At 50.2% G+C, this 27247-nt stretch overlaps 2 protein-coding genes across 3 annotated transcripts in view; both read left to right on the top strand.

Moving 5' to 3' along the window:
* The window catches only part of CRKL (CRK like proto-oncogene, adaptor protein), a 36383-nt gene extending 31414 nt beyond the window's left edge, over positions 1 to 4969 (top strand). Inside the window, exon 3 of the mRNA XM_080918774.1 lies at positions 1295 to 4969. Within this exon, the coding sequence (XP_080774900.1) occupies positions 1295 to 1429 (135 nt within the window). The 3' untranslated portion in view covers positions 1430 to 4969. The remainder of the gene's footprint in view (positions 1 to 1294) is intronic.
* A 7081-nt stretch (positions 4970 to 12050) lies between these two features.
* On the top strand, positions 12051 to 26933 carry AIFM3 (AIF family member 3; the record flags this gene model as incomplete). 2 transcript variants are annotated; one of them, XM_080919153.1, is made up of 20 exons in its annotated part: positions 12051 to 12081; positions 19377 to 19590; positions 19815 to 19924; positions 20100 to 20209; positions 20299 to 20343; positions 20559 to 20655; positions 20738 to 20850; positions 21322 to 21408; positions 21722 to 21813; positions 21903 to 22033; positions 22134 to 22249; positions 22347 to 22418; positions 22516 to 22579; positions 23117 to 23193; positions 23296 to 23413; positions 24540 to 24638; positions 25489 to 25564; positions 26036 to 26140; positions 26651 to 26671; positions 26894 to 26933. In XM_080919153.1, 20 exons carry the CDS (start codon positions 12051 to 12053, stop codon positions 26931 to 26933), a joined length of 1818 nt encoding a protein of 605 aa, XP_080775279.1. The 2 variants fall into 2 exon arrangements, with proteins under 2 accessions (XP_080775279.1, XP_080775280.1); XM_080919154.1 differs by lacking the exon at positions 26651 to 26671.
* Between the last annotated feature and the right edge of the window lie 314 nt (positions 26934 to 27247).

The raw sequence follows: 27247 nt of genomic DNA on the forward strand, positions 1-27247 counted from the left end.
TACTACGTATGACTTTGTGTGTGATCTTCTCTTAACATGGCATTCTTAAATGCCATTTTTCTTATGTGTTCTCTCCTTCCCTCCCCTTTGAAGTGCTGGGACTTAGGTATGCTAGACAAATGTTGCACCAGCAAGTTTACACTCCTACCCCTAGCTCCCCTTTTTCCGTTTTGATTGGACCTCTGTTATTTATTGACAAAGTGGAAAATCTCGAGCTAAGGGCCAGCCATGTGGCTCAGTGGGTAAAAGTGCTTGCTGGCCAGTCTGAGAACCTGACGTAATACCTGGAATTCACTTGGTAGAAAGAACTGACTCCTGGAAATTGTCCTGTCCAGCCACATAATACGCACCCACACTCAACACAACACAAATGTGCACACAGTACACACAAATACATAAAAGTAAATAAGCATTTTGAAAAGTTTTGTTTGTGGGTGTTTTGCTGACTAGCCTGAGCTACACTCCCATTCCACCCTCAGAAAAGTTGAGAGCTTCGCTGCTTCCCCAGACTGCCCGATGGAAGTGGGGAGGAGCTCAGGTTATGCGTAGGGGCCTTGATGAGGAAGGTGACATTGCTCATAACAGTTCCACCCTTTGAATTGAGGTGGGCAGAGAGTCCACCTTTCTTCCTCTCTTCCTCTTTCTTCCTTCCCTCAGACACGTTTCTGTCACTGTGGTTTTGTGTCACTATCAGGTATTGTTCCATATGCACTGTGTTTTTAGACAGGGTTTCTAGGTGACTCAGTAAGTAGGCTCCACTGTCAGGGATTCACCTTTCTCTGCCCACCAGCTCCATGTCTGTCCTTTTCTGTGCACTCGAGATGAATTTCAGATCCTTACATTCTCATGGCTAGCACTTCACCACCTTTTCCCACTGAACATCTCACCAGCTCTGGGTTGTTTTTGTTTGCTGTGGTCCTTAGCCTCCTGTGTGTTGTCTGTTGGGATCATAAGCACCACCCCAGCTGCTTTTTATCCCCAAGACAGGGTTTCTCTGTATAGCCCTGGCTGTCCTGGAACTGGCTCTGCCTCCCAGTGCTGATACCCAAGGTGTGGTCACCACTGCCCTGCACTTGTCACCCGTTTACTCAGTGTAACCCTGGAGGGAGTGGCTGCCCTGCTCAGAGGCTGCTTCATGAGTTTTGCCAACTGACAGGCATCCTGGGTGGTTGGTAGCATTTCCTGTCTTTGTACTACTTGGTTTTTTGTATAGACAGTGTTTGTGATTTAATTTAAACTGCCTTTTTCTTGTTTTCAGTGATGCCAATTTTGCTTTCTTTCTCTATCCCTATAGGTTGGAGACATTGTGAAAGTCACAAGGATGAACATCAATGGCCAATGGGAAGGCGAGGTGAATGGGCGCAAGGGGCTTTTCCCCTTCACACATGTTAAGATCTTTGACCCTCAGAACCCCGATGACAACGAGTGATTGCTGTGCTGTCCCTGCTGCTGCCTCCTTCTGCCTGTCAGTCTCCTTTGAAGTGGGAAGCGCTCTGTCACATGCAAGTTACACCGAGCTTCTGGTGGCCGGCTTTCCATGCATTGGCGGTCCCTACACATTTGGGGTGCCTCAGCATCTGCCTCGGCATTTGTATCATAGTCATGCTGTCAAAGAGTAGCTGATCTTAGAGTTCTTGTGGATTATGGGCTGGAAACACTGGTGGAAGCACCCAGTAGAGAGAATTTAACCCAGAAAGGCTCTTCCTTCTCGCCACTGCCTTGTTTGTACTGGAGGCCAACGGTCGTGCTTGCCAGAGAGAGTGAGCCTGCTGATGGTCTGCGTGAGACGGTGAGGCTTGGTTGCTGGTCCACAGAACAGTAGCTTTGCCACCAACTTGATCTTCTTTGGACAACAGAGGAAGTAAAACTCCAGACAATTCTGTCCCAAACTCCTGAAGTCTGGCTTGTTATCATTTTCTTTTGTTTAGTTTTGTTTTTGGAAGACTAATTAATTATAGTCGTGTGTTCTGAACAGATTTTTAAATAGTAGATTGGATTTCTGTGATGGTCTAAGGAACAATCTGTGTTCCGGAGCTTCCAAACTGAAGCCACTGTACGTAACTAAAAATATGAAAAGATACCCTGTAGTAGAGGTCTCTATCTCTTGGTTGCCATGATACCTTGTTTAGCGTGTGGCAAACGGTGCCGTGCTATGAAGCACCAAGGTGGGGGGTGGGCCTGCTGTTGTCATGGTTGCCTCTGACAGGAGCAGACCCCTTTGAGAACGTAGTGGAGTCTGTGGGCTTTCTAGATTCACAAGTTAAATTGCATTGCCATGCTCTGCCACAAAGGCCACTCAGCCCTTCCTGCGCAGACCTAGCTTGTCCAGGAAGTTTGAGAGTGGTGTCTGTTTTAGTTCCACAGCCTCAGTAGAACCAGAATCCAGTGCTTCTGAGCAAAAGAAGATGCCTATCGACCATGAGCCATCTTTCCTGCATGTCAGCTAGTACAAATGTGTGTCTGATCCCTCGTCCACACAGCTAGAACCAGGGTTCCAGAGCCTTTCTATAGTGCACTCTTTTCAGCTAGACCCTGATGAGGACTAGCCTCCACTCAGAATGCAGCAGACTAGAAATGCAGAGGTTACTAGAGAGTAGTAGCTCTAGCATTTACAGAGTAGCTTCTGTACCGAAGGCCCTGGCTCGGGAGGCCTTAGGCTTTGAGAACTAGTGGAACATATTCAGGTAACAAAACCATCTGTCCACTCTATTTATTTCTCTTAGAGACTTTTTTTAATGTTGTTTATGTTGGCCCACACCTTTAATCCCAATACTCAGAAAGGCAAAGGCAAGTGGATCTCTGAAAGTTCCAGGCTGTCCTGGTCTATGTAGTGTGTGGCAGGCCTACGAACAGAGACCTAGTATCAGAAGTCATGTCCCCTCCACCACCACCCCAAAAAGTATGTGAGTGTTTCCACTGCATGTATGTATGTGTATCACATGGGTGCAGTTCCTAAGGAGGCCAGAAAAGGGTGTTGGTGGATTCCTCTGGAACTGTGAAGTTACTATGTGGGTTCTAGGACTTAAACCTGGGTCCTTTGCAAGAGCAGCAAGTGCTCTTACCCACTGAGCCATCTCTTGAGCCCCATGTGTTTCTCTTTAAATTAGCAATCCGTCAGGCTGATGAATGCCATAGTAAAGGATGTTCATGTAACAAAGTAATGGTCATTTGGAGTGTGGGGGAGTGTCACCTCTCCCAGTCTGTGAGAGAGGTTACTTTTTGTCTCTGAAAGCTGCCATTTCTAGCCAGACCTATTGATTGGATTTAAGTGTTCCGTCCCCAAACTCTGCCTAGAACAGGACTGAAGACTTGCCTTCTGGCCATTTACACAGTTCAGCCCTAGGCCTTTGATGTCTCCCCAGGAATGCATGCTTTGTTGATGGAGAGCACAACCCCCAAGGAGTCACACCCTGTCACTGGGGCTTGAACCTCATGCCTTACACATGCTACATACCCGGCTGCCAATGAACTCTCTTTAAATTTGAGATGGAATCTCTATAAATTGCCCATGCTGGCTTTAAGATTTCCATCCCAGCCTCAGCTGAAATTACAAAGGTTTGAGTCACCACACCCAGCTCTTAAGGCTTTTTAAAACTGCATTTAACTGAAGGGCTGGGTGCCTTTTGATTAGAGCAGCTTGCTCAGCTCAAGCAGCCAATTTTGAGAACAGGGTTTCCCTTCTCCCAAGACTCCACAAGGAATACTTTATATGATCAGAATGTCCCATAACCCTGGGGGTTGCTTATATAATCAATTAATTTGGCCCATGTGAATGTCTCTACAGTTTCCTCAGAGATCCAGATCTCAAAATAAAGACTCAACTTTCTGAACTCTCAGGATACGTGCCAACAATAGTAGTTTCCTGACGTAGAAGCTCTTAGGTTTTTAATCATGAAAATCTTCCTTTTCTCGTGGATAGAAAGTGGCATCTTCCCTAAGTCCCACTCTTCTGGGAAGGCACCTGGCCTCGAGAGTGTGCTGGGGCTTTCCTCTCTTCATCCTCAGTGATGCGTGGTCTGCTCTGCTGTGTCGTAGGAAGGACTGGGATGACAAACCCACTCGCTATGGTTGTTGTATCTGAGAAGGAAACAGGACAGTAAGGGCTAGTCCTGGGTGACAGCCTCCCACCCCCAACCCTCATGCAGAAGGCATAGAAGGCATGCTTGTCACTTCTGCACTGCTTTGATGCCATCTGTTTCCAGGTTAACGGTGCGCTGGCTTTGGTCACCCAGACTCAACCCTCTGTGCTCACCGGAAGAGACTCTGTGCCCTCTCTTGGAGCTGCACGTTCCTGGCACTGTGCCAGCCTTCCTCTACAGCTGTTTACAGACAAGATGGGCCAAGACTGACGGCCACTGCTCTTGTAACCTTTGCTCAAAAGAATAATGAGCATTCTTTTTAAAAAGGGATGATGTGTTTTTGTTCCAGGTGTTCATAATTTAATCTTAATATTATGTTCATTAACCTCCTAAAATGAGTGCGTTCTTGATTGTTTTAACACAGTACCTAAGACTAATGCTTTCTGTGGACTCCTCACCGTGGAACCAGAGAACCACATCCCTGGTGACTGCTGTGAGTGTGGACACTGAGCTGCTTGTGTATTCTAAAGGAGCAGGAGGACAGTTCTCTGAGACAGGAGGAACAGTGGCCTTGCTTCTAGACGGTCTTCACTGTGTGTTTTAAAACGACATAAAACTTTTGACATGTATAACTTAAAGACCATAAGCATCAGGCAATAATATTTTCTGTGTAAGCTTTTAAAATTATTTTTGGGGATCATAGCTTGTTTTATTTTGTGCTATAAAATTAACAGTATTAAATGACTTATATTCTTAGAATACATTGAGTGTCTTTTCTTAACAGATTAGTGCCTTTTTATTTTTGTATTCCATTTTACGTTGTTGGTCCCAGCATCAAAACCCTTGTTTCCATGGCCTGTTTGTACATTGTCTCAATAAAACTTGCACCAGTCGGCAGTGGCAGCAGCCTCGGTGTTTCAGTGTCTCCTCAGTCAGCCCCACCAGACTCTCCCAGCAGGTAAACTGTTAAAGCCCCTGGTACGCCCCCAGAGACCCCACTCACGCTGCTCCTGCGTCCCTCACTCGAAAATGACAGCTTCCTAACATGGGAGCCTCTTCCAAAAGGAAATAACTGTCCTCTGGGTGATCTGGGTCAGCATTCTGAGCAGGAGGTGCACTCGGTGAAGCAGTAGAGCTTTTTGTCGTCCTAGCACCTGAAGCTGAAGCTCTGCTGAGTATTTGCTGAGCATTAACTCAGATCAGTTAGAACCAGAATGGCTCTACATCCGAGCTACGGAGGCCTGAGGTGGAGGGGTTTGGGGTCAGAACCTCCTAGTGGCTGGAGGTCTGGGTACCTAAGGGGCAAGCCTGCAACTGGGCAGTGCTTCTCCTTATAAGACACTGCAGATAAGCTGCACATGTCTCCAAACCCAGCACTGGGAGGCAGGAGGATCAAGGTCTAAGGGGTTCAACATCTTGATACACATATAAATAGGCATGTGAATATAATGTACATAAAAGATGAAACCGTATTGGGTTTACAGAAGGGAAACATGAGCCCAACAAAATAGGTTGTTTTGACACAGGATTTTTCTATTTGGCTGTAGACCAGGGATTCATCTGCCTCTGCCTCCCAAATGCTGTGACTGAAGGGTTCACCATCACCCAGCCGTTTGTGACACCTCCCCAAAGATCCTCAAAGCTCACAAGGAAATTCATATACAGACAGGGATGGCAATAGACATCAGATGGGACAGCTTGTTCTCCTTGACCACTGAGCTAGCTGTTAGGACTAGCTCACCTCTTCTTTTCCTTTTCTTGCTGTCTGTCTGTCTGTCTTATTTATTTCTCTACCACCTTCTTATAAGGCAGGGTCTCTACATAGCTCTGGCTACCCACTCTGTCTTAAGAGTGGCTTGTGCGCTCTCCCTCTCCCTCTCTCCATCTCTTTTCCTTTTGTGATACAGCTCAGGCTGGCCTCAGACCAGTGGTGTCCCTGCCTCTACTTCTCAAATTCTGGGATTACTTACAGGTTTGTGCCACCAAGCCTAGTTCATTCATTGCTGGGGATAGAACCCAGGACTTTGTTCATGTTAGGCACACACTCTACCAAAGGAGTAGAGGAGTGTTTGCCTCTATATCCTGACCTCTAGCCTTTTCTTGGCTGAAGAGAGACCATCCTGTACCCCTCTGCTTGAAGACTTACGAGTGAAGAGTAGGAAACACTGGGGTGCCCTGTAGCTGGGGAGTATAGAGTTCCCCATTTTTTCAGGCCACAAGCTGACCCTACACTTAAGCAAACAAACCTTCCAGAGTGTACATTGTGTTGGGTGATACACAGTGTCTCCAAGCCACCCCCTGTGTTTGGTATTATTAGGGTGCTAGGATGTGTCACCTTGCCAGAAGCATCCTTGAAGCAAAATTAGGACCTCAGGCTGCAGGTCATAGCATCTTGGGGATCTTCCTGAGTTCTTGCCACATGAGCCATCCTTGGGTCTGAGGACCTTTCTGAAGGTAGCTGGCCTATTAGTCTTGGTTTAGTGTTTGCTCTATGAAGCTTTGACACTTCTGCCCTATGAGGCAATAGAAACCTGAAGCCTGGTGTTCTGGGCCCAACAGTACCATTGTGAACTTACCACATGCTAGGGTTCCTTCCCAAGGGGTCCTCCTCTTCACAACTACTACACTAATGTCCTTCCAATTTCATCTTTGGCACCTCAAGCTCAGTAGCTCCTGTTCTGTTTCTGCATACCTGGCTCTGAGTCTGTCTTACCTGCCAACAATCCTGGGGAAGCTGCAGCAGTGAGGGTCCTAACTGCAGAACTTCAACTCCATAGGCTGGGCTGGGGGTGGGGGTCTCTTCCCTCCAATTCCCACAGCATCTCATACACCAGAACAGAAGACTCAGCCCGTCCATTCAAGTCCTAGCCCTGTCACCTAGCATCTGTGTGCCCTACTGGGGAGTCCTTCCCTAACCTCTCTGAACCTCAATTTCCTCATGCTCTGACTAGTTGTGAAGAATAAATGCTATTAGCCCTGCTGGTGTATAACTGTAATCTCAGCTATCAATTACTTGAAATGCCAGTTCCAGGCCTGCCCAGACCACAGCCAGTTCAAGGTCTGCCTGGGCAATTTAATGAGACCTTGTCTCAAAGTAAAAGTACAAAAGCATAACCAGTAATGGGCACACACCTTCAGTCCCAGCACTCTGGAGGCAGAGGGAAGCTCTCTGAGATCAGAGCCAGCCTGGTCTACACAGTTCCAAAACAAAAACAAAAGAAGAAAAATGTAAAAGCAGTTGAGGCTATAGGTTAGTGGATTGCATGCAAGAGATTGTGGGTTGAATCCTAAGAATATAAAAAAAAAAAATGATTAAATAATGAAAGACTTCATGTTCTCAAGTAGCCCAGTGATTAAGGGCACTTGCTGAGTGGTTCCCAGCATCAGAGGTGCATGTTAACTCCCGACCCAGAGGATCCAACGTCCTCTTCTGGTCTTCACAGACACTGAATGTGCATGCTACACAAACATACAAATGGGCAAACTGCACACATGAAATAAAAATATACGTTAAAAAATACTTCAGACATGGCCTGGTGGCACACACCTTTACTCTCAGAACTCTAGAGGCGGAGGCAGGTGGATCTCAGTGAGTTCCCAGCCCAGCCAGAGCTACACTGCTAGACTCTGGTTCAAACAACTCAGTTTTGAGGCTGTAGCTCTCGAATGCACAGGCCCTGGGTTCAGTCCCCAGCACCTACACTGATGCATGCCTGTAAGCCAAGCATTAGGGAGGTAGAGGCAAGAGGGTCAGAAGTTCAAGGTCATCCTCAGTTACTGAGCAAATTTGGGGCCAGCATAGGGTAAGTGAGATCCTGCCTCAAAACAAATAAACAGATCATTTCCCACAAAGGATCTTCATTTATTTTATGTGCCTTGATCATAGACATCTCCAGCTCTGTTCCCTTAATGGCCAATATGTCCACCTCCTCTCTTCATGTCCTTTCTTGGTTTTTGCTTTTATTTCTGTTTGCAGCTTACTAAATCTAATTAGTGCTGCATGTTGGAACGTTGACTGATCTTTCTGGCTTGCTCTTGTGCGGGGTCTGTGCAGCAAACCTCGGGGGCCATTGGTTTGAGAGCACAGTAACTGCACAGTGGTTAGAAAGTGGTACTTTACAGCCCTCCTCCCCTTCCTCCATCCTACATGCTTTCTGCCCCGACTTCTGTGTTTTTCCCTGAGCCTTGAGAGAAAGGAGCTGACACAGACATCCCACGCAGGTCGAGCACTCAAGAGTCACTTACTCCCAGCATCTTGACTAGTTACGAGTCTCCTTGCTTTCTACTGGCCACTGCGGAGAGCAGCTTCCCTGGCCACTAACGTGTATAAAGATAAGTAACTAGAAGGCAGTTGGACATGATCACTATAGCAAGGCAGAATCCCCCAAGGCCCCATGCCCTCCGGGCCTTGAGCTTTTAACCAATTTATAGTACCAGGCATGGATTCCGTCCTGAGGAATAGGCCTTAAATCCAACAGGAAAGTGTTTGCTTCCCCCCATGACTTTCTGTGCTGCTGTCTCACTAGCTTCCATGGGACTGTAACAGGAAGTGTCCAGCAGTGGGCGAGACCACTGATGGCGTCTTCCCCAGAAGGCTTGAGAAGAGCCTTCTGTCTGTGAAAGCTAGGCAGCAGAGAGAACGCTTTCGGTTCCAGCTTGATTTCTCTGCGATGGAGGTGTGTGGTGTCCTCAGCAATAGAGCTTCACCAGCTAGCCGTGGTGTGCAACCAAGAGCAGTGGCAATAGCGTGTGTGTGTGTGTGTGTGTGTGTGTGTGTGTGTGTGTGTGTGTGTCAGACACCACGCGCCCCGCCAGACTGGAAAGACTAAGTCCTCTAAGAGAGAGGCTGCCATCATGGCTTCTGCTTCTGTGTCCTAGACAAGATTCAGCCCCCGGGGCCATCTTTCCATCTGTAAAATGGGTTGGGATAGAGCCGATGAGCGTTGCTTGCTCATTCCCAATAGACCTGTGGGCTCCATGTGATTAACAATAACGAAATACTTCCTTGGAATACTGTCCCTGCTTCTAGCGCTTGAGGGAAAACCTCTAGTTGACCACGGTGGCTCAGAGATGAAATGAGATGGGCAAAACAAGACAGTGGAAAAGTGATAATCCGGCCTGGGCAGGAGAGAACCATGAGTCCTGGGAATTTCTCGAACACTAACAGGGTGGGAAAGAGAGTGTAATAAATGTAACACGTATTGCAGTGAGGTGAGATGGAGACCTAGGAGGGGCATGATTTGGGTTTTCTTCAGAGATTCAACCTCCACCCTGCTCCAGTCCAGTATGGATGGTTTGGCGACTCACACCCGCACACATGCCTCGGGGGGTCTCGAGGTGACGGTTGCAGCTCTGCAGCCTCCCTTGCTCCACCACGGGCAGGTGGCTGGAAGCCTCCGTTGACCTGACTTTTGCTGCGGGGTGGGGCAGACGCCTCGGGCTCGGGCCCGCAGTGTAGCCGCAGCGCCGGCCCCGCCTCCGCCCGCTCCGCCCTGCAGGCCGGCCGCAGCCGGGCGCCGATCCCGCCCGCTCGCCCGCCCGCGGCCGCCGAGCCAGGTGAGCGCGCCCGGCGCTGTCCCGCACGCGCCCTGCGCCCCGGGCCAGCGCGCTCGCGGATCTCTACCCTGGTGGCCGAGTGGGGCACTCAGGAGGCTGCAGCGACCCCGGTCCTTGCTGCTGCTCCCCAGCACCCCTTTCGGCTCCCTGGAGCCCTCCCTACCTTGTGCGGGTCCGTTGGTTGGCTGCTGCGTCTAGCGAGGGAGCCGCAAAGAAGCCGGTAAGGGTGCTGGAAAAGCCTTCCCAGCCGAGGAAACTGCACGTGCCAAGGCAGGGAGAGTGGACAGGAGATTGGCGTCGGGACCCCAAAAAAGGTGAATCTCAAGCTGAGGCGGTCCGAGGCAGCGCTCTCCAGGGCCCCCGACGCCACTGAGGGCCTAGGATAAGCTGGGTTGGAGGGGAGGGGGGCGCGACCTCTCACTCAACACACACCAGGAGCCAAGAATGGGACCTGGATTGGAAAAAGAAACAAGCTTCCAGCTGGCCTGCATCCTGCGGGGTCCTGGAGTCATGCACGACCCCGTGGAAGCTCTGTGAGGTGGGGGTAACTCAGAACCTCCTTCAGGTTGCTGGAGTTCCTGGAATATAGACGAAAACTTCTGATGAGGAGTCTGCAGCAGGGCAATGTTATAACTTTTCTGGGCAGCAAAACGCAGTCTCCCTCCACCCCTCCCCTCCCCCCCGCAGGCTCAAGAAACTTTTGTCAGTTGGAATCACTGGCTCTAAGCTGGCCTAGTACAGCATAGGTGGAAGGCGTGGTCCTGCTAGGCCCAAGGCCCCAAGAATATATTCCTGAGCACCCAAAAAGGGAGGGACCCCCAGATCTGAAAGCCAGCCTGTTTGTAGGATCTCTGCCCCAACAGGTGAGGGCTGAAACCTGGCCAGAAGCAGGTGGGCAGCCTTGAGACAAGGGTAACACCAGGACCTCTGAAAGGGTTCTCTGGGCGCTATAGAGGGGCAGTTAGCAACTGAGTTTTATAGACATGCTCTGGCGGCAAGGGGAGAAAGGCCCACCCACGGGCTTCAGGTTCCTCCTCACCTGTAATTTGCATCGAAAGTCAGGAGCCAGCAGTGGCTGGCCCTTTCCCACTCTGTCCTTCCTTCCTTGGCCTCTGGCTCTTTCCTGGGGCCTGGACTGAACGAAGAATGTCCAGGTGAGCCAGGGCTGACTGGTGGGTAGAATTTGGACAGATCAGTCGTAAACAAGGTGGTTACACCTTTGTCTTGAGCCTTCCAAAGTCCACGTCTTCTAGGAGGCCCACCTACAGCCACTAGGACACAATGGCTGCACTGATCTGTTTACCAGGTAGTCTTGCCTGCCAGTTTGGAGCCTCAGAGTGATCTGGGGACCTCCCAGGGCCCTTCTTATCTTAGGATTTATTAGGGTGAGGCGTGAGGGAAACCACACAGATACCCCTAACTGCTGCTTGACCTTGAAGAGACCTTGGACCTGTCCTCCTATCTTCTGTGGGGCATGACCTCGGCACTGCACAGCCAGCCTGAGGGGTGGGGGAACTTATGGCTGCTGGGCACGGGGCAGAGACAGAGCTGTGTACTTGGTTTCCCTCTCCCCCAACCCCATCAATCCTGGGCTGGCTGCCCGCTCTTTTCCCCACAGAGCTGGGTTTCCCTGGGGACCAGTGGCTTGGCCTAGCCCCACACCCACAGCCCCCTCCTGGCCACAACTCATGCTAGAAGGAGGACTGGACCCTCCTGGACCCTGGCTATCCCTGCCCTGCTGACCAAGGCCCAGTAGTAGTCTCTCTCCATTACTGGGCTGGGAGCAAGGAACAGTGACTCCCACAGAAGGAGGTAAGTGACTAGAGGTTGCTTGTCAGGGTAGTGGCCAAGGCTGGGCTGGGACCTTTGTCACGCTCAGTAGACAAAGAAGGATTCTGGGGACTCTGGTTGTCAGGGTTTGCTGTAGACTTGATGATCTTAACCTAGGGAAATGGAGAGCCCCCAGAGTCCCCAGACTTGTGGAATTTAGAAAGGGGAAGTCTGGGGCTAGGTCTCTGCAGTCTCTCCTTGGGGCCTTGGACAGGCTGATGGGCAGTGGCAGACACTGGGGCACAGAGGAGCTCCAGCAATCCATGTGGTAAGGAGAGTGTGAGGCTCCTGTGCCTGGACGCCTCAAAGGGAGACAGATGCTATCACAAGTACCCTACTAACGACTTCTGAGCTCCCCATGTAAGGGGAGCCCCCAAGGATGCTTCTGACTCTACCCACACCTGTACCAGTGCTAGGACCCAATGTCCCATCTCCCCTGCAGGTCCTAAAGCTGTCTAGTTGGCATGGCAGCTCCAGTGTCTCTGAGGGCCACAAGGGGTCCAGTCCTGCAGGGCACATCCTAGACCTCGAACAGCTGGACAGCCTGCCATCCGTGCTCCCGTGCCAGAGCCCAGGTCATTCATCATGGGCGGCTGCTTATCCAAGCCCAAGCCAGGTACCTCCCCTTCTCTGACAGCTCCCCCTCCCTCTGCACTTCACCAACCTCCAAAGTAGGTCAGGCTAGGCAGGAGCCCAGAATGTTAATGCGCTGCGGGCGAGGACGGTGGAAGCCTAGGAAGGCTCTCCTGGACTCCTCTCCCAGAGCAGTCCCTCTTTATTGGGGACTCTGGGTGTGAGTGGTGGGGAAGCAGCTAATCCCTCTTAGAAAGCTGAGTCTAGAATGTTCCTCCTATGCTGCAGTGGGCTAGATGCCACTTCCTCCATTCTGGGAAAGAGAGGCTTCAGGGATGTTCTTACTCACAGTGTGACGTTTTTGAGTCTCAGTTTCCCTCTCTATAGAATGGAGCTGGACACTGACCTCTTAGGGTGGCTGACAGGGTATGATGGGCAGGTAGGTCCCTACTCTTCTCATCCTGGGTTATATCAGATGTCATCTTGGCCTCTCAGGGCCTCATCTCATGTTTTGTGTTTGTTTAGGCTTTTGTTTTTTGAGACAGGGTCTCACAGTATAAACCAGGCTGGTCTCATACTGACAGACATCCTCCTGCCTCTGCCTCACAAGTGCTAGAATTAAAGGTGTGCCCCACCCTCTGTCTTCTCCATTTATACACAAAATATAGAAATCCTAGCCCTCCCAAGTCCTAGAAACGCCAGCCAGGGCTAAGGTCATTCCAAGGCACTAGAGTACTTGGGATCTGCCCTGCCCTGGGCTCATGTCTTTGGGTTTCTCCCCCAGTCTACACATCCCTTCCTCCCTACTCGTAGCATCCAGGAAGCAGGACCTGTAGCCATGAAAGCGATGTAGAAACTGAGGGCTTCAGAGCCCAGCGAGTGCTCCACCCAGCCAGCTTGCCCTGGCTGGCTCACCCTGCCAGCTTGCTCAGCTCTCCTTACCTGATACCCGTCAGCTCGGTTACCTTGGGACTCATAAGACTTTCTTCCTCTCTTGGGTCTGAGGACTTGGGGGAGGGAGCAGAGCTGTGAGCCACTGCTGGTGTTGGTGGAGATTGCCCTTCCTTGCCTGAGTCTGTGCCAGCCTCTGTCACAGGTGCCCACTGTCTTTGTCTCAGTTTCTTCATAGAGCGGACAGAGATGTGTGTGCAGATTCCACGGGAGTCCCATACTGGGCACCTGTGGGTCTACTTGGCTGGCAGAACACCTTGGGAACAAGATGCCATTCACAGTTTCTTTTAAATAACCCCAACAAGCTGGCCTAGCCAGGGACCCTGACTCCAGCACTTCAGGTCTGGAGTTAGCCATTATCCCAAGACCTGCCCCTTGTCTGCTTGGTTTTGTGATCTTTTTAAAGCTAAGATCTCAGCCAATTTGAAGCCCAGGCTGACTTCAAACTCATTATGAGATTGAGGATGATCTTGAACTTGCCATTCTCCTACCCCTAAATCATTAATTATGGAACTACAGAAGTGTATGGTTATCCTTTTACTTAGTATTGGGGATAGAACCCAAAGCTTTGGGAATGCCAGGCAAACATTCTACCATACCAGTTATGATGTCTGGGTTTTTATTTTATTTTATTTTTATTATTTAAATAACGTGTATGTGTGTGAGTGTGTGTGAGTGTGTGAGTGTGTGTGAGTGTGTGTGTGTGAGTGTGTGTGTATATGTGTGTATGTGTGTATGTATGTGTGTTTGTGTGTGTATGTATGTATATGTATGTGTGTATGTATGTATATGTATGTGTGTATGTATATGTATGTGTGTATGTATGTATGTGTGTATGTGTGTATGTATGTATATGTATGTGTGTATGTATATGTATGTGTGTATATATGTGTATATGTGTGTATGTGTGTATATGTATGTGTGTATGTATGTGTGCATGTGTATGTATGTGTGTATGTATGTGTGTGTATGTGTGTATATGTGTGTATGTATGTGTATGTATGTGTGTATGTATGTGTGTATGTTGTATGTATGTGTGTATGTATGTATGTGTGAGTATGTGTGTATGTGTGTATATATGTGTATGTATGTGTGTATGTATGTGTGTGTATGTATGTGTGTATGTGTGTGTATGTGTGTATGTATGTGTGAGTATGTGTGTGTATGTGTGTGTACGTGTGTGTGCACACGAGAGCACACACACATGTGAATGCAGGTGCATACAGAGGTTAGAAGACACAGATGCCCTTGGACTAGAGCTATGGACTGGTATGAGCCACCTGGTGCTGGAACCCACACTCAGGTTCTCAGAAGTGCTCCAGGATGTCTTCCAGCACTGCCTTTGTTTTTTGTTTGTTTGTTTGTTTGCTTGTTTTTTATTTTATTTTATAAAAAATGAGCATTTTGCCTTCGTGTGTTTAAGTTCACACACAGTGTGTGTACAATGCCTATAGAAGCCAGAATTCATCTGACCTTCTGAACCTGGAGTTACAGATGGCTAGTTGTAAGCCATAATGTGGGTGCTGGGAATCAAACTCAGGTTCTCTGCAAAAGCACCAAATAAATATTCTTGACCTCTAATCTGTCCTCACCCTCTCCCCTTCCATTAAAAGACAGGGTTTATACTATGTAGCCCCAAATGACCTAGAACTCACGGCATAGACCAGTCTGGTCTTGAATGTACTGAAGCCTCCCATGTGCTCCGATGACAGACCTGAGCTATCATTCCCACTGAGCTAATGCTTTTTAAACTTTGTATTTTAAGGGATGAGAGGTTTATTTTGGCTTGCAATTTAAGGGGACACATTCTGTCATGGTGAAGGCCTGGCTGCAGATGGCTTTGTGGTAGTAAGAGCATTCAACAGCCAACCATCTGTCTTTTCCTTTCTCCAGGGCCTTACTGTTCTGCTCTGGGCTGGTCTCAAAGTGGCCGGCTATTCTTTTCTTTCCCTTTTTTTAGATTTGTTTGTTTGTTTGTTTGTTTGTTTATATGAGTGCACTGTCGCTGTCTCCAGACACACCAGAAGAGGGCATTGGATCCCATTACAGATGGTTGTGAGCCACCATGTGGTTGCTGAGATTTAAACTCAGGACCTCTGGAAGAGCAGCCAGTGCTCTTAACTGCTGAGCCATCTCTCCAGCCCTGTGGCTGGCTATTCTTACTGCTCAGAGACAATGTTAAAACTTGGGCTTTTTAATCTCTTAGCTGTGTGGCCAGGGGCTGATTACCTCGCTTTGGTCCTCCATGTCCTCATGCAGACGTGGGGTGGCTAGCCTGCCTCTGACCCTGGCATGCAGGAGCACTTGCAGCTGTGATTTTTTTTCTTCCTTTCTGAGGTGGATTCTGGGTTGCAGCCCCAGGCTCAGGTTCCAGTGGGGGGCGTGAGGCTCAGGAAGTTTCAGGATGTAAGTATGAGAGAGGCATGAACACCGAGCAGGGTCAGCGGGACCCATGAGGAGACCAGAGCAAGCAGAAGACCTTTGTGTAAGTTCTCCCCTTTCTCTGCTGCTCTTTGTGGCTGTGTCTTAGTGATATCAGCATTTGCCTTCTGAGCCTCTCCTGTCTTGCTCTGGAGACAGGGCTTTGCTGTATAGTTCTGGCTGGCTTGGAATTTGCTTTGTAGACTTTGTGACTTGCTTTGAAGTCACAGACCTGCCTGCTTCTGTCACCTGAGTGCAGGAATCAAAGGTGTGCACCATTGTTCCTGACAGTTCTTTGTTCTTCCTGAGACTTTCAGCCAGTGGCTCACCAGCATCAGGGATGGTAGAAGTGGCTGAGAAGGCTCAGTAAATAAGGTTCCCACCACACAAACATCAGGATCTGAGTTCGGACACCCAGAACCCACACGGAAGCCAGGTGTGGTGCTGTGCATCTGTAACCCTAGCATGGGGTGGACAGAGACAGGTTAGTGCAGCCATGTAACCAGTCACTGTGGTCTGGATTCAGTGGGAGATTTTCTATCTCAGAGAGAGAGAGAGAGAGAGAGTTGGAGGGAGAGGAAACTGACACCAACTGCTGGCCTTGACACGCACTCACAGATATGTGTGTACACACTCTGTAGTCCCTAACACACACACACACACACACACACACACACTGTAATAGGAAGTACAGTTCTCTTGATCTGTCTGTCTGTCTGCCTGTCTTTTATTAGGCTTTTGTTTCTTATCGTGTCTTCCAGGAAGTTCAGAGCTAGCTGATAAATCTCTCTTACCAGGACTAGGGTTTGTAGCTCAGTTGTTAGAACGACCACCGAAGATGGCAGAGACCCTGTGTTTAATCCCTGCCATCGAAACAAACCACGCCAAATCAATCAAACAAACAAACAAACAAACAAACAAACCACTACTGCAGGTTCCAAAATGGAGCCTTTGTTCTGGTTGTATGTATGTCCTGCGAATGGGCAGATGCTCTTCATTTTTCCTTACTCCGTTTTGAGGAAGGGTCTCACATGTTAACCCAGGCTGGCCTGGAATTCACAATGAAGCCCAAGCTAACCCTGAGCTTGTGGCAGTTTCTACCTTAGCCCCCCAAGTGCCACAATTTCAGGGGTCAGTCACTACTCCCCAGTTTGTTCCTCACCTTTGATGCTGGAGAGGGGACCCAGGACCCTGCCATGCTAAGTGTGACCCCATCCGTTGTCTCTGACATAGCCTGTCTCACTCTGTGACTAAGGTGACTTGAGGCCCAAGGGGCAATGACAGTGACTGGAAGGCGACGGGATCATGGAACTGGGTTGACCTGGCTCTGGGAGTAAGCAGGGCCCTCCTCCAAGCCCAGGAGAACGTCAGTGAGCTTGCTCGGAGCCTTCTGGAAGCATGCAGAGAATAGCAGCCTGGCTTGGAGGCTCTGGCATCCTGCCAGGCTGTTCCTGTGGATTCCCGCAGCTCTCAGCACCGAGAGCAGCTGAGCCTGACATATTTTTCCTCTTAATTCTTCCAAAAACATTCTAACACCATTACATAAAGTGTGTTCGTTGGAGTCCCTTCCCCCACATGACGGCCTCCACTGTGTGGCTGCACCAGGCACAGGCAAGGAACTGCCCTTTCCCTTCCCCCCTGCAGTGGCTAGAGCTGAGGAGAAGGCGGATGCTAGTCTATGGAGGGGAACTTGGCCCAGCACACAAGGATCAAGAACCCAGTGGGGCCCACGGAGTCACAGGGCACAGCTGTGAGAACTGTACCTGAGCTAGTACGCTCACACTGTGTGTGTGTGGGGCAGGCTAATCCTTGTATCCCTTGTTTATGAGGTGCAGGTCTGAGGTAAAAGGGTTCAGCAGGAGAGACTTTGATGCCTGGGGGCATGGAGAGAGAGCCACCTGCTCCCAGGATGGTCCATGCTGTGCCAGAGCAGGGCTTCCTCCTCCTGGACCTCCTCCCTACTGTAGCAGCCCAGGAGACCGGATTACAGCTGCTCAAAATTCTGTTTATTGTTCCCTTCTAATTAAAAAAGAAAAGAAAAAAAGGAAAAGAAAAGAAAGAGTGAAACCAGGCATGTCATGGGGATTTGGAGAAATGCAGAAAACTTCAAAGAAGAAAATGTCGGTCTCTAGCTACCTACCCCTGCTCCGTGGGTCTGCTCTTCTGTGCTGTACACAGGACATCCCTTGGTAGTTGCGCTGCCAGGGCTACAGACCTGTGCCCTGCCCACAGAGATGGCAGCCACACTGGGTTTCCTTAAGTGCGAAACAGATCTCACACTGATGGCCGTAGCTATATTAAGAAGTTGAAAGCTGAGAGGTGGTGGCGAACGCTTCTGATCCTAGCACTTGGGAGGGAGATGCAGGCTGACCTCTAAGTTCAAGGCCAGCCTGGTCTACACAGCGAGTTGGAGAACAGCCAAAGGCTACACAGAGAAACCCTGTTTAAAAAAAAAATAGATAGATAGATAGATAGATAGATAGATAGATAGACAGACAGACAGACAGGTAGGTAGGTAGGTAGATAGATAGCTCTTCTAGAGGAGCCAGGTTTGATTCCCAGTACCCACATGGCAGCTCATAACTGTTTATAACTCCACGCCTAGGAAATCTAATGCCCTCTTCTGGTCTCTCTGGGCAGCAGACACACATGTGGTGCTCAGATAGGCGTGTTGGCAAAACATCTACATACATAAAATAAGTTTTAAAAATGTATATATAAAGGGCTGGAGAGATGGCCCAGTGGTTAAGAGCACTGGCTGCTCTTCCAAAGGTCCTGAGTTCAATTCCCTGTACCCACATAGCGGATCACAACTGTCTATAACTATGGTCCCATGAGATCCGATGCCCTCTTCTGGTGTGAAGATTCACATGTAGACAAAATAAGCACGTGCATAAATAATTTTTTAATTGTATGCATAAAGAAGAAGTTAACAGAAGTCCTGTACTCTGCCTTCCTTCTTGTGGTGTTGGGACACTGCTCCAGGGCTTCACTGGTGCTAGACTGTTCTGCCACTAAGACATGCCCCAGCCTGAGTACATTTTTTCCCCAGGTTGGCTTCAAACTCTTATGTACCTGAGGAGGACCTTAAATTCCTGATCCTCCTGTCTCACCTCCCAAGCTGTGGTCTCAGGTGTGCGTTACTGTGGTTGTGGTCTTGTAGAGACAGATGTGCTTGCTGTTGTTGCTGTCGCTGCAGTTCTGAGGATGGACTCGAACCCATGCACTGGGCTACTGAGCAACAGGCAGTCGTTTTTAAAATTCTTAATTGTGAACAACAACCTATTCAAGCTGGAAATCCCAGCAGTGCCTGCCTAGGTTCACACAGCCTAGGAGACAAAGTAGGAGGAGCAAAAATTCAAAGATGTCCTCAGCTATATATATATAACAGTCCAACAAAACAGGACCCCAAAACAACAAAAAAGCTTTAACGCTAATGGGAAAGTTGTGAAGACAATGATTCTTCCCCACCCCCACCCTTCTTGGGTTTGATGAAGGGTCTCACTTTGTATTCTATGTTGGTCTAGGACTCATGGGAGTCCTGCTCAGCCTCTGGAGTATGGAGATTATAGGTGTGAGCCACTGCCCAATAGAACAGAACATACTTCATTGCCCAGATTCACTATGAATTGAGCAGTTAATGTGTCTCCAAGCATCATTGCCGATGCCCATCATTAGATAGCTGAGTTGTGCATGGGCGTTCTTTCCTCCAGGTCTGAAGAGCTGTGCTCTGTGACTCCCTTACTAATTTTGTCATTGGGGAAAAAAAATAGAAGTTTCTGGTCTGGCTGTAGCTCAGTGGTGGAGTATTAGTCTGACCAGAGGAAGGCCCTCTTCTTGTCGGGGTCATCGACAAGCAGAAAACACACAAAAGTAAACTGAAGTCAAGCACTGGTTGCTGGCCGCTGGCCTGTGGGGTGGGAGCAGGGCTGGTTCATCTGGGGATCATGACTGCTCTGTCCACAGTGGAGCTCAAGATTGAAGTGGTGCTGCCCGAGAAAGAGCGGGGCAAAGAGGAGCTGTCGGCCAGCGGGAAGGGCAGCCCCCGGGGCTACCAGGGCAATGGCACAGCACGTCACTTCCACGCCGAAGAGCGTCTGCCCACCCCACAACCCTACCCCAGCCCTCAGGATTGTGTGGAGGCTACTGTCTGCCATGTCAAGGACCTTGAGAATGGCCAGTGGGTGCCGGGCTGCAAGGGTGGTGGGGCCTGAGGTGGAGGGTCCAGGAGAGGCCACACGTGAGGGCTGGGCTGAGGCTGTAGCTCTTGGCTCCCTGGGAGCTAAGCTTTGTGCTTCAGCTGCTCTGGGCTTCCCAAATATTGGACCCTGGGAGGAGATGCTTGGTGGGGGGGGGAGGACGTGGTAGCTTCTGGCTTAATCTCTGAGCACAGCCCCTCCCCAGGATGCGAGAGGTGGAGCTAGGCTGCGGAAAGGTGTTGCTGGTGAAGGACAATGGGGAATTCCATGCCCTGGGCCATAAGTGCCCTCACTATGGCGCGCCCCTGGTGAAAGGTGAGGGGGTGGGCACACCATCCACACCTATACAGGGGTTTCAGAAGGCCCCAGGCCTTCATCCATTTGCGAGGGCTCCTGGGTTGGGTAGAGGTCCAGCAGGATTCAGTACTGGGAGCCCTAGGGTGCAGACTCTGGGTATCGCGCTCGCCTGGCACTCATCTGCTTCTCCTAGGTGTACTGTCCCGGGGACGTGTGCGCTGCCCCTGGCATGGTGCCTGCTTCAACATTAGTACTGGGGACCTAGAGGACTTCCCTGGCCTGGACAGTCTGCATAAGTTCCAGGTAGGGCTGGGAAAGTGGCGTGGTGGGAGCCTGTGTTGTGGAGTCAGAGACTGAAACGTCTCAAAGTTTGGTGCTGATGCCGCCCTCAGGTGAAGATTGAGAAGGAGAAGGTGACCGTTCGGGCAAGCAAGCAGGTACCAGGGAGACCAGGGGTCACCAAGGTCCAGGCTTAAGAGGAAGGGTTTTGAACAGGCCGGGAAGGTACCTTGGCTGGAGAAGGGCATGTAGCAAGGCCCAGTGGTAGAAGGGAGCCTGGCATGGGGGAGGGGAATGAAGGACTGTAGAGGGGAAATGAAGCTGGGCTGGAGCCTCAGGATCCAAGTTCTAAGTTGCCCTTCACCGGCCTCAGGCCCTGCAGCTGCAGCGGAGGACAAAGGTGATGGCCAAGTGTATCTCTCCAAGTGCTGGTCACAGCGGCAGCACCAATGTGCTAATAGTAGGTGCAGGTTGGTGTTGGGGTAACGAAGGAAAGGGGAAGCTTGGAGGGCGGGAGAGGCCTTGGCCTTGGTCTACGGTCCTGTCACTCAGGTGCTGCTGGCCTAGTGTGTGCAGAGACACTGAGGCAGGAAGGCTTCTCAGACCGGATTGTCCTTTGCACACTGGATCGACATCTGCCCTATGACCGGGCCAAGCTCAGCAAGGTAGGAGTGGAATTGGGTAGTACCTGGATCCTATTCCTCCAGGTCCCTGTCCCCAGGTCCCTGTCACATCCACGTGGAGCCTTGCCTGGCATGCATTGGAGGTTTAGCTGACTGTCCTCTCCAGTCTCCCAAGCCTGCCTACGGTGATCTTAAGAGATCTGGGTTTGTTGAGTTCTGTCCTAAAGCTCCAGTACAATGTAGTGACCTCACCCTCCTTGGGGTCTGCATTCTCTACACTACAACGAAATGTCAAGAGTGTAATACATATGCCTTTCATCTTAGCACTTGGGAGGTAAAGGCAGGTAGATCTCTTGAGTTTGGTATATATATACATACACATACACACACACATAGTTCCAGGCCAGCCAGAGCTACAAACAGAGACCCTGGCTCAACAAAACAATAAATAAAAATGAAATAAAATAGTCACCATTTCACCATCTGGCCCTGACCCATGACCATGTTTCTTAGTCCCTGGATGCACAACCTGAGCAGCTGGCCCTAAGACCCAAGGAGTTCTTCCGGGCCTATGGCATTGAGGTGCTCACTGAAGCTCAGGTATGAGGAAAAGGTGGGGAGGGGACAGGCAATGAAAACGTTTAAGGAAGCAAGAGACCATGGGTACCTCTGGAGGTGTGATGGGTGCTCAGTCCTCTTCCTGGCAGAGGAGTAGGGGACGGTCTGATCCCAGCTAAGACAAGGGAGCCTTGTGGGGCTTGAAAGTATATAAAGACAGTTAAAGGATTGGGATGGCCCTGAAGCTGCACCTTAGAAACCGAGATCTGGGTTCCGGGGGCCCTTGTGCAACTCTGATGTAAGCTACAAGGTTTAAGGCTGTGCTGAGGTCTCCTGCTGCCCACTGGGGCTGCAGGTGGTCACAGTGGACGTGAGAAATAAGAAGGTTGTGTTCAAGGACGGCTTCAAGCTGGAGTACAGCAAGCTGCTGCTGGCACCAGGAAGTAGGTAGGTAACCGTCTCCTGCCTCTGCCAGACACTAGGCAGCTGGACATCAGCCAGGGTGGGAGATCCTCACTGCTCTCACCGAATCTTAGCCCTAAGACCTTGACCTGCAAAGGGAAAGACGTAGAGAATGTGTTTACCATCCGCACGCCTGAGGATGCCAACCGTGTGCTGCGGCTGGCCCGGGGCCGAAATGCTGTTGTTGTGGGAGCAGGCTTTCTGGGTGAGTAGCTGCAGGGAAGGTGGGTGGTGGTTAGCTACCATGGCCAGTCCTAGGGCATGAGTCAGAGTGCCAGCCTTGCCACTGCCTGCCCGCCACCCAGGGATGGAGGTCGCTGCTTATCTGACTGAGAAGGCTCACTCAGTATCTGTGGTAGAGCTGGAGGAGACACCTTTCCGGAGGTTCCTCGGGGAGCGTGTTGGTCGTGCCCTTATGAAGGTGAATCAGTTTTGATCCTTGGCCTCTAGATGCTCTGGTTGATTTGCCTGGCCTTAGGCTAGAGTCTCACTACCGATGTTCCCCCTTTCTTGTACAGATGTTTGAAAACAACCGGGTGAAGTTCTATATGCAAACAGAGGTGTCAGAGCTGCGGGCTCAAGAGGGCAAGGTAGGCTTTTCTCTGCTGCCACTGCCACCGCTGCCGCCTATGTCTCTCCCTGTTCTCAGGAACTGTGCCCACTCGATCACCTATTCCCTCCCCCCAGCTGCAGGAGGTGGTGCTGAAGAGTAGCAAAGTTCTGCGGGCAGATGTCTGTGTGGTAGGCATTGGTGAGTAGTCGGCAAGCAAGTGCCATTGAACAGAACTGTCCATATATACTCTCAAGTGACCTTGGACCCTTACTTGAGCCTCAGTTTCCACATTTGCAAAATGGGACTCCAAAGGTACCCACTTCATAGGACTATTGCATATTGGGCCTAGTCCAGACCTCTCATGGAACAGGTAACTGCTCTCCACGATACCAGATGATACAGAGGACACAGACAAGTTTCTGATTGGTTTCTATGCCAACTGACATAATAGTTTGGGGAGGAGCCAAGCTGGAAGGTATCAACACAGGGTTGGGGAACCATGGCTGTGGATCCCCATCAAGAGAGTTCTGTAGCACTTATTGGGGAAACAGTTCCTGCAGATAAACAGGAAGCAGAGTCTACAGCTGGGCTTACAGAGGGCAGGATTCCTGAAGTCGCCAGGCAGGCATCCTATGGGGAATTAATCTGGAGCAGGCAGGTATAGCAGGAATGGAGAGAGATGAGACAGGAGAACGGTGGGACCAGTGTGTGGATGCATGGCTTCTGTCCTGTTAGGTGCGGTGCCTGCCACAGGCTTCCTGAGGCAGAGTGGCATTGGTCTGGATTCCCGAGGTTTCATCCCAGTCAACAAGGTGGGGCTGGATGAAGTGGGTAGGAATGCCGGGTGGAGCGTGGCTGGATGACCATGTCAGCTCCCCTTTACCACCCACAGAGCCCTGGTCCTCTCCCCACAGATGATGCAGACCAACATTCCAGGAGTGTTTGCTGCAGGTGATGCTGTCACCTTTCCTCTTGCCTGGAGGAACAACCGGAAAGTGAACATCCCACACTGGCAGATGGCTCACGCCCAGGGTATGGCCAGCCCAGAGGCAAGTTAAGAGCTGGAAGGCCATCTCGGGGTCTCAGCTACCTTCCAGCCCATTCCCCAGTTGTTGATCTGAGGTCTTAAGTTCAAGGGGTGGTTCAGCAAGCCTTATCCGTGTGTACAGAGTGACCTCTCTCCTGAGACCCTCTGCAAACCATTTAGTTGAACAAACCCCTCTCGGCCCATTTGTCTTTTTGCTATCCTCTCTCCTTTTTTGTTCTCAAGCTTATGAATTTGGCAGAATGGCTACTTTGCTAGCAATCACCCCTGAAGGGGAGGTTTATTTAGTACTACTCAGGGCCTGTCTCTCTTGTACCGCTAAACTACCTCTGTGATGGGTTGGGATATTGTAGGTTTTGTGGAATTACCTCCCCCAACATTTGGTAGCCACCAGGTTTCCTGAGCTTCATGGACTATGTTTTCAGTCCCTGAGATGCAGGCACCAGTGTATTAACCACCTCAAGACCTTCTAAAGGACCTCCACATCTCTAGTCTTGGACAGGGATTTCTCCCACGTCTTACCTTCCCTTTCTTCTTCCTTCACCATTATCTGAAGATCTGATGGTAGCGGTATCTCCCAATTCCAGTATCTGTTCAGATTCAAGCTTTAAAGTTGCTACTACAGAATAAGGACCCAAAGGCTACTCCTTGGCCAAATATAACTAGAGCTTGGGGCTCTCTGGAGATTCTTAGATGTATTCAACTGTAGATTTGAGTGGAGCTTTAGAAGAAGCGGGAAGCCACCTTGCTAACTCTGCAGGCCCTACACATGCCTGTCATTTCTCCTGTCTGGCCTTTGTGCCCCATTGTCTTCCCTCCTCACACCTGCTATATCTGATCAGTTGTCTGCACACTGCTGTGAAGTAGCTCACAACTCCAGCAGACCTTTCAGATACACATTATTCAAAGAGGAGTAATGGAAGTGGACCACTGGGAGCCAAGCGTTCCCCTCTGTACCGGTTAACTGTATCCAAAGGTGGTCGATGGACTGAACATGATTCCTCTTTTGGGAGGCCTAGACTACAATCATAGCCGTCAAGAGTATGGCTGAGGGCAGGCAGTGCCGGGGTAGTGAGAGGAAGGATTGAGCTCTTACCATCCTGGGTCTTTCAGGGCGGGTAGCAGCTCAGAATATGCTGGCACAGGAGGCAGAGATCAACACGGTACCCTATCTGTGGACTGCCATGTTCGGCAAGAGCCTGCGCTATGCTGGTAACTAACAGCTTGTCTTGTGGGGATGAGGGCCTGAAGGCTCTTCAGGATTAAGTGTGGGGGTTGGGTCCAATAAGAACTAAGAATTGGCTCTTTCCATGAGCTCCCAACTGGCCTCTTCCCTTCTTTCTTTCCCTTCATCCTTCTCTGTGTCCTTTCTTTCTATTTCTCTGCCTCTACTCCCTTCCCCAGACACCCTTCTCATGTCCCAAATAAACTTCACGTCTTCATTTCATACTAGAAAAAAAAAAAAAGAACTAAGAATTGGCAAGTAAGAACTGGCTTGGCTCAGGTGCGTACTGTAATCCCAGCAGTCCAGAGGCTAAAGTGTGATGATCAGGAACTGCAGACCAATTTGAGTCTTAGATGGTGGGTCTAGGAACTGCTGAGGAGGAGTAGAGGGTTGGTGAGATGGCTCAGTGGGTAAGAGCTCTTGCTGCCAGGCTGATGATCTGAGTTAGAGTCGTAGAACTCACATAGTAAAGGAGAAAAATCACCTCTTGCAAGTTGTCCTCTGACCTCCATACATGCATGTGCGCATACATATGAAATAAATAAGTGTAATTTAAAAAAAAAGTCAGAGTGGGATCCAGGCATGGTGGCACATGACTTTAGTCCCAGCACTTGAGAGCAGAGACAAATGGATCTCTGAGTTCAAGACCAGCAGATCTACAGAGTGAGTTCTAGGACATCCAGGGCTACACAGGGAAACCCTGTCTCAAAAAACCAAGAGGGGGAGAGAGGGAAAGGTGGGGAGGGAGGTTGGTTGTTTAGACAGGAGTTAGGACAGCAGGTTAGGAGGCTATGAAGACTGACCCCTTCCCCAGTTCACATGGGCACCCTCCCACAGGCTATGGAGAAGGCTTCGATGATGTCATCATTCAGGGGGATCTGGAGGAGCTGAAGTTTGTGGCTTTTTATACCAAGTGAGAGCAATGGGGTACAATGGGAGCATGGAGCAGCGGGAGTGCTGTTGGGAATGGATAGTGTTAGCAAAGCAGTAGGGGCTCAGCTGAAAGGCAACTGAATGGAGGGGTGGGAGTATTGGGCAGGAGATGAGGAGGAAGTAGCGATATCCTCTCATGCATCCAACAATTCTGTGTATTTCGGAGAGTTCTTTGAGGTAAGTGTTGACACTGCGGTAGGTGTCTACAACAAGGAAAGGCAGACTGGGGTAGAAAAGTTGACGCTAAGGCTGGACCCATCCCTGAACTGTGCCAAGGGTTTCCTTGGGCGGCTGACAGTGCTGGGACCAAATGGAGGGCTAGATGCTCAGGACATCTTATTTCCCTGGACAAGAGCCTTCCCAGCATCCTAGGTGGACCGAAAGGTGCTGGGATCTCAAGAAGGATCACTGCTGTTAGTGGTCCTCAGGCGTGGGCTCCTTCTCTCTCTAGAAGTGACGAAGTGATTGCTGTGGCCAGCATGAACTATGATCCCATCGTCTCCAAGGTGGCTGAGGTGCTGGCCTCAGGTCGAGCCATCCGGAAGCGGGAGGTGGAGTGAGTGCGGGTGTGGCAAGCTTTGGGGGTGGGTGTCCTGGATAGGATCTGTTGCCCGCCCAGTCCTGTAGAGCTCTTCTCCTCACTTTGGGGGATGAATTTGGTTTAGAAGCTGACAGGATATGATTACAAGGAAACAAGTGTGTGGCCCAGAGGGGGTGGGGGTGGGGGTGGGGGCAATGTGACTTGTGCTAAGCTTGGCAGAAGCTAGGTGGAAAAACATAGCAAGTGATGCTCCCAGACATGCCCTCCACAGAGAGGTGGGGTGGTTACATGACATCTGGGACATGAGCTGTTACTTTGACCCCAGCACAATGCCAGTGAGTCCCCTGTAGCTTAACCTGTGTACAGAGAACTTCCCAGGACCAGGGACAGGACAGAGGTGATTGAGGGGCTGATGGCTATGTGACAGGGTAAATCCTAGAGTGGAAAGCAATGGAAGACACAGATCCATCGGATAAATGACATGCTTTCTTTGGCCTTCTGTTTTTCCCTCTTGCCTTCGAAAAGGTTGTTTATGCTGCACAGCAAGTATGTGCATTCTTTCTTGTTGACTGTCCTGAGCCTTTCTTCCCCAGCCCAATGACTGAACCCTCCCACCTTGCCCAAATCCATTACCTACCTACGGGGGACCCGATTTTGACACAAATCAATCCCTGCTGCTCTATTCAAAAGTCATTTGCTCATGGTGCCTAGAGTGGGGAACCTATCGTAGCTCTTCGGCCCTGACCCATCCTCCTTTCATTTCTGCAGAACCGGTGACATGTCTTGGCTCACAGGGAAAGGATCCTGAGCTCCCATGTGGTAGATGTGGGCAGACCTCTGGGGCACCAACATCAGAGACTAATTCCTGGGGCAAGTGCCAATCTCCCATTTCCCAGGATCCCCCAAGGTCGAATCTGAGCCCTCCAAGGCTTGCCTTCAACTGTCTGCCTCACCTCCAGAGAGGCCACTGCTGCCTCCAGAAGATGGTACATTCCGAAGGCCTCAGCAGTCACTGAGAGCTGGTTTTAGAGGCAGGGCAGACTCTGTCTGTTTCCTCTTTTAGACTATTTTCCCAGCAATCCCTTTCAACATTATCTTAAAATTAAAACACATGTATCAGCA

The sequence above is a fragment of the Micromys minutus genome, assembly GCF_963924665.1.
Source record: "Micromys minutus genome assembly, chromosome: 7".
Taxonomy (NCBI): Eukaryota; Metazoa; Chordata; class Mammalia; order Rodentia; family Muridae; genus Micromys; species Micromys minutus.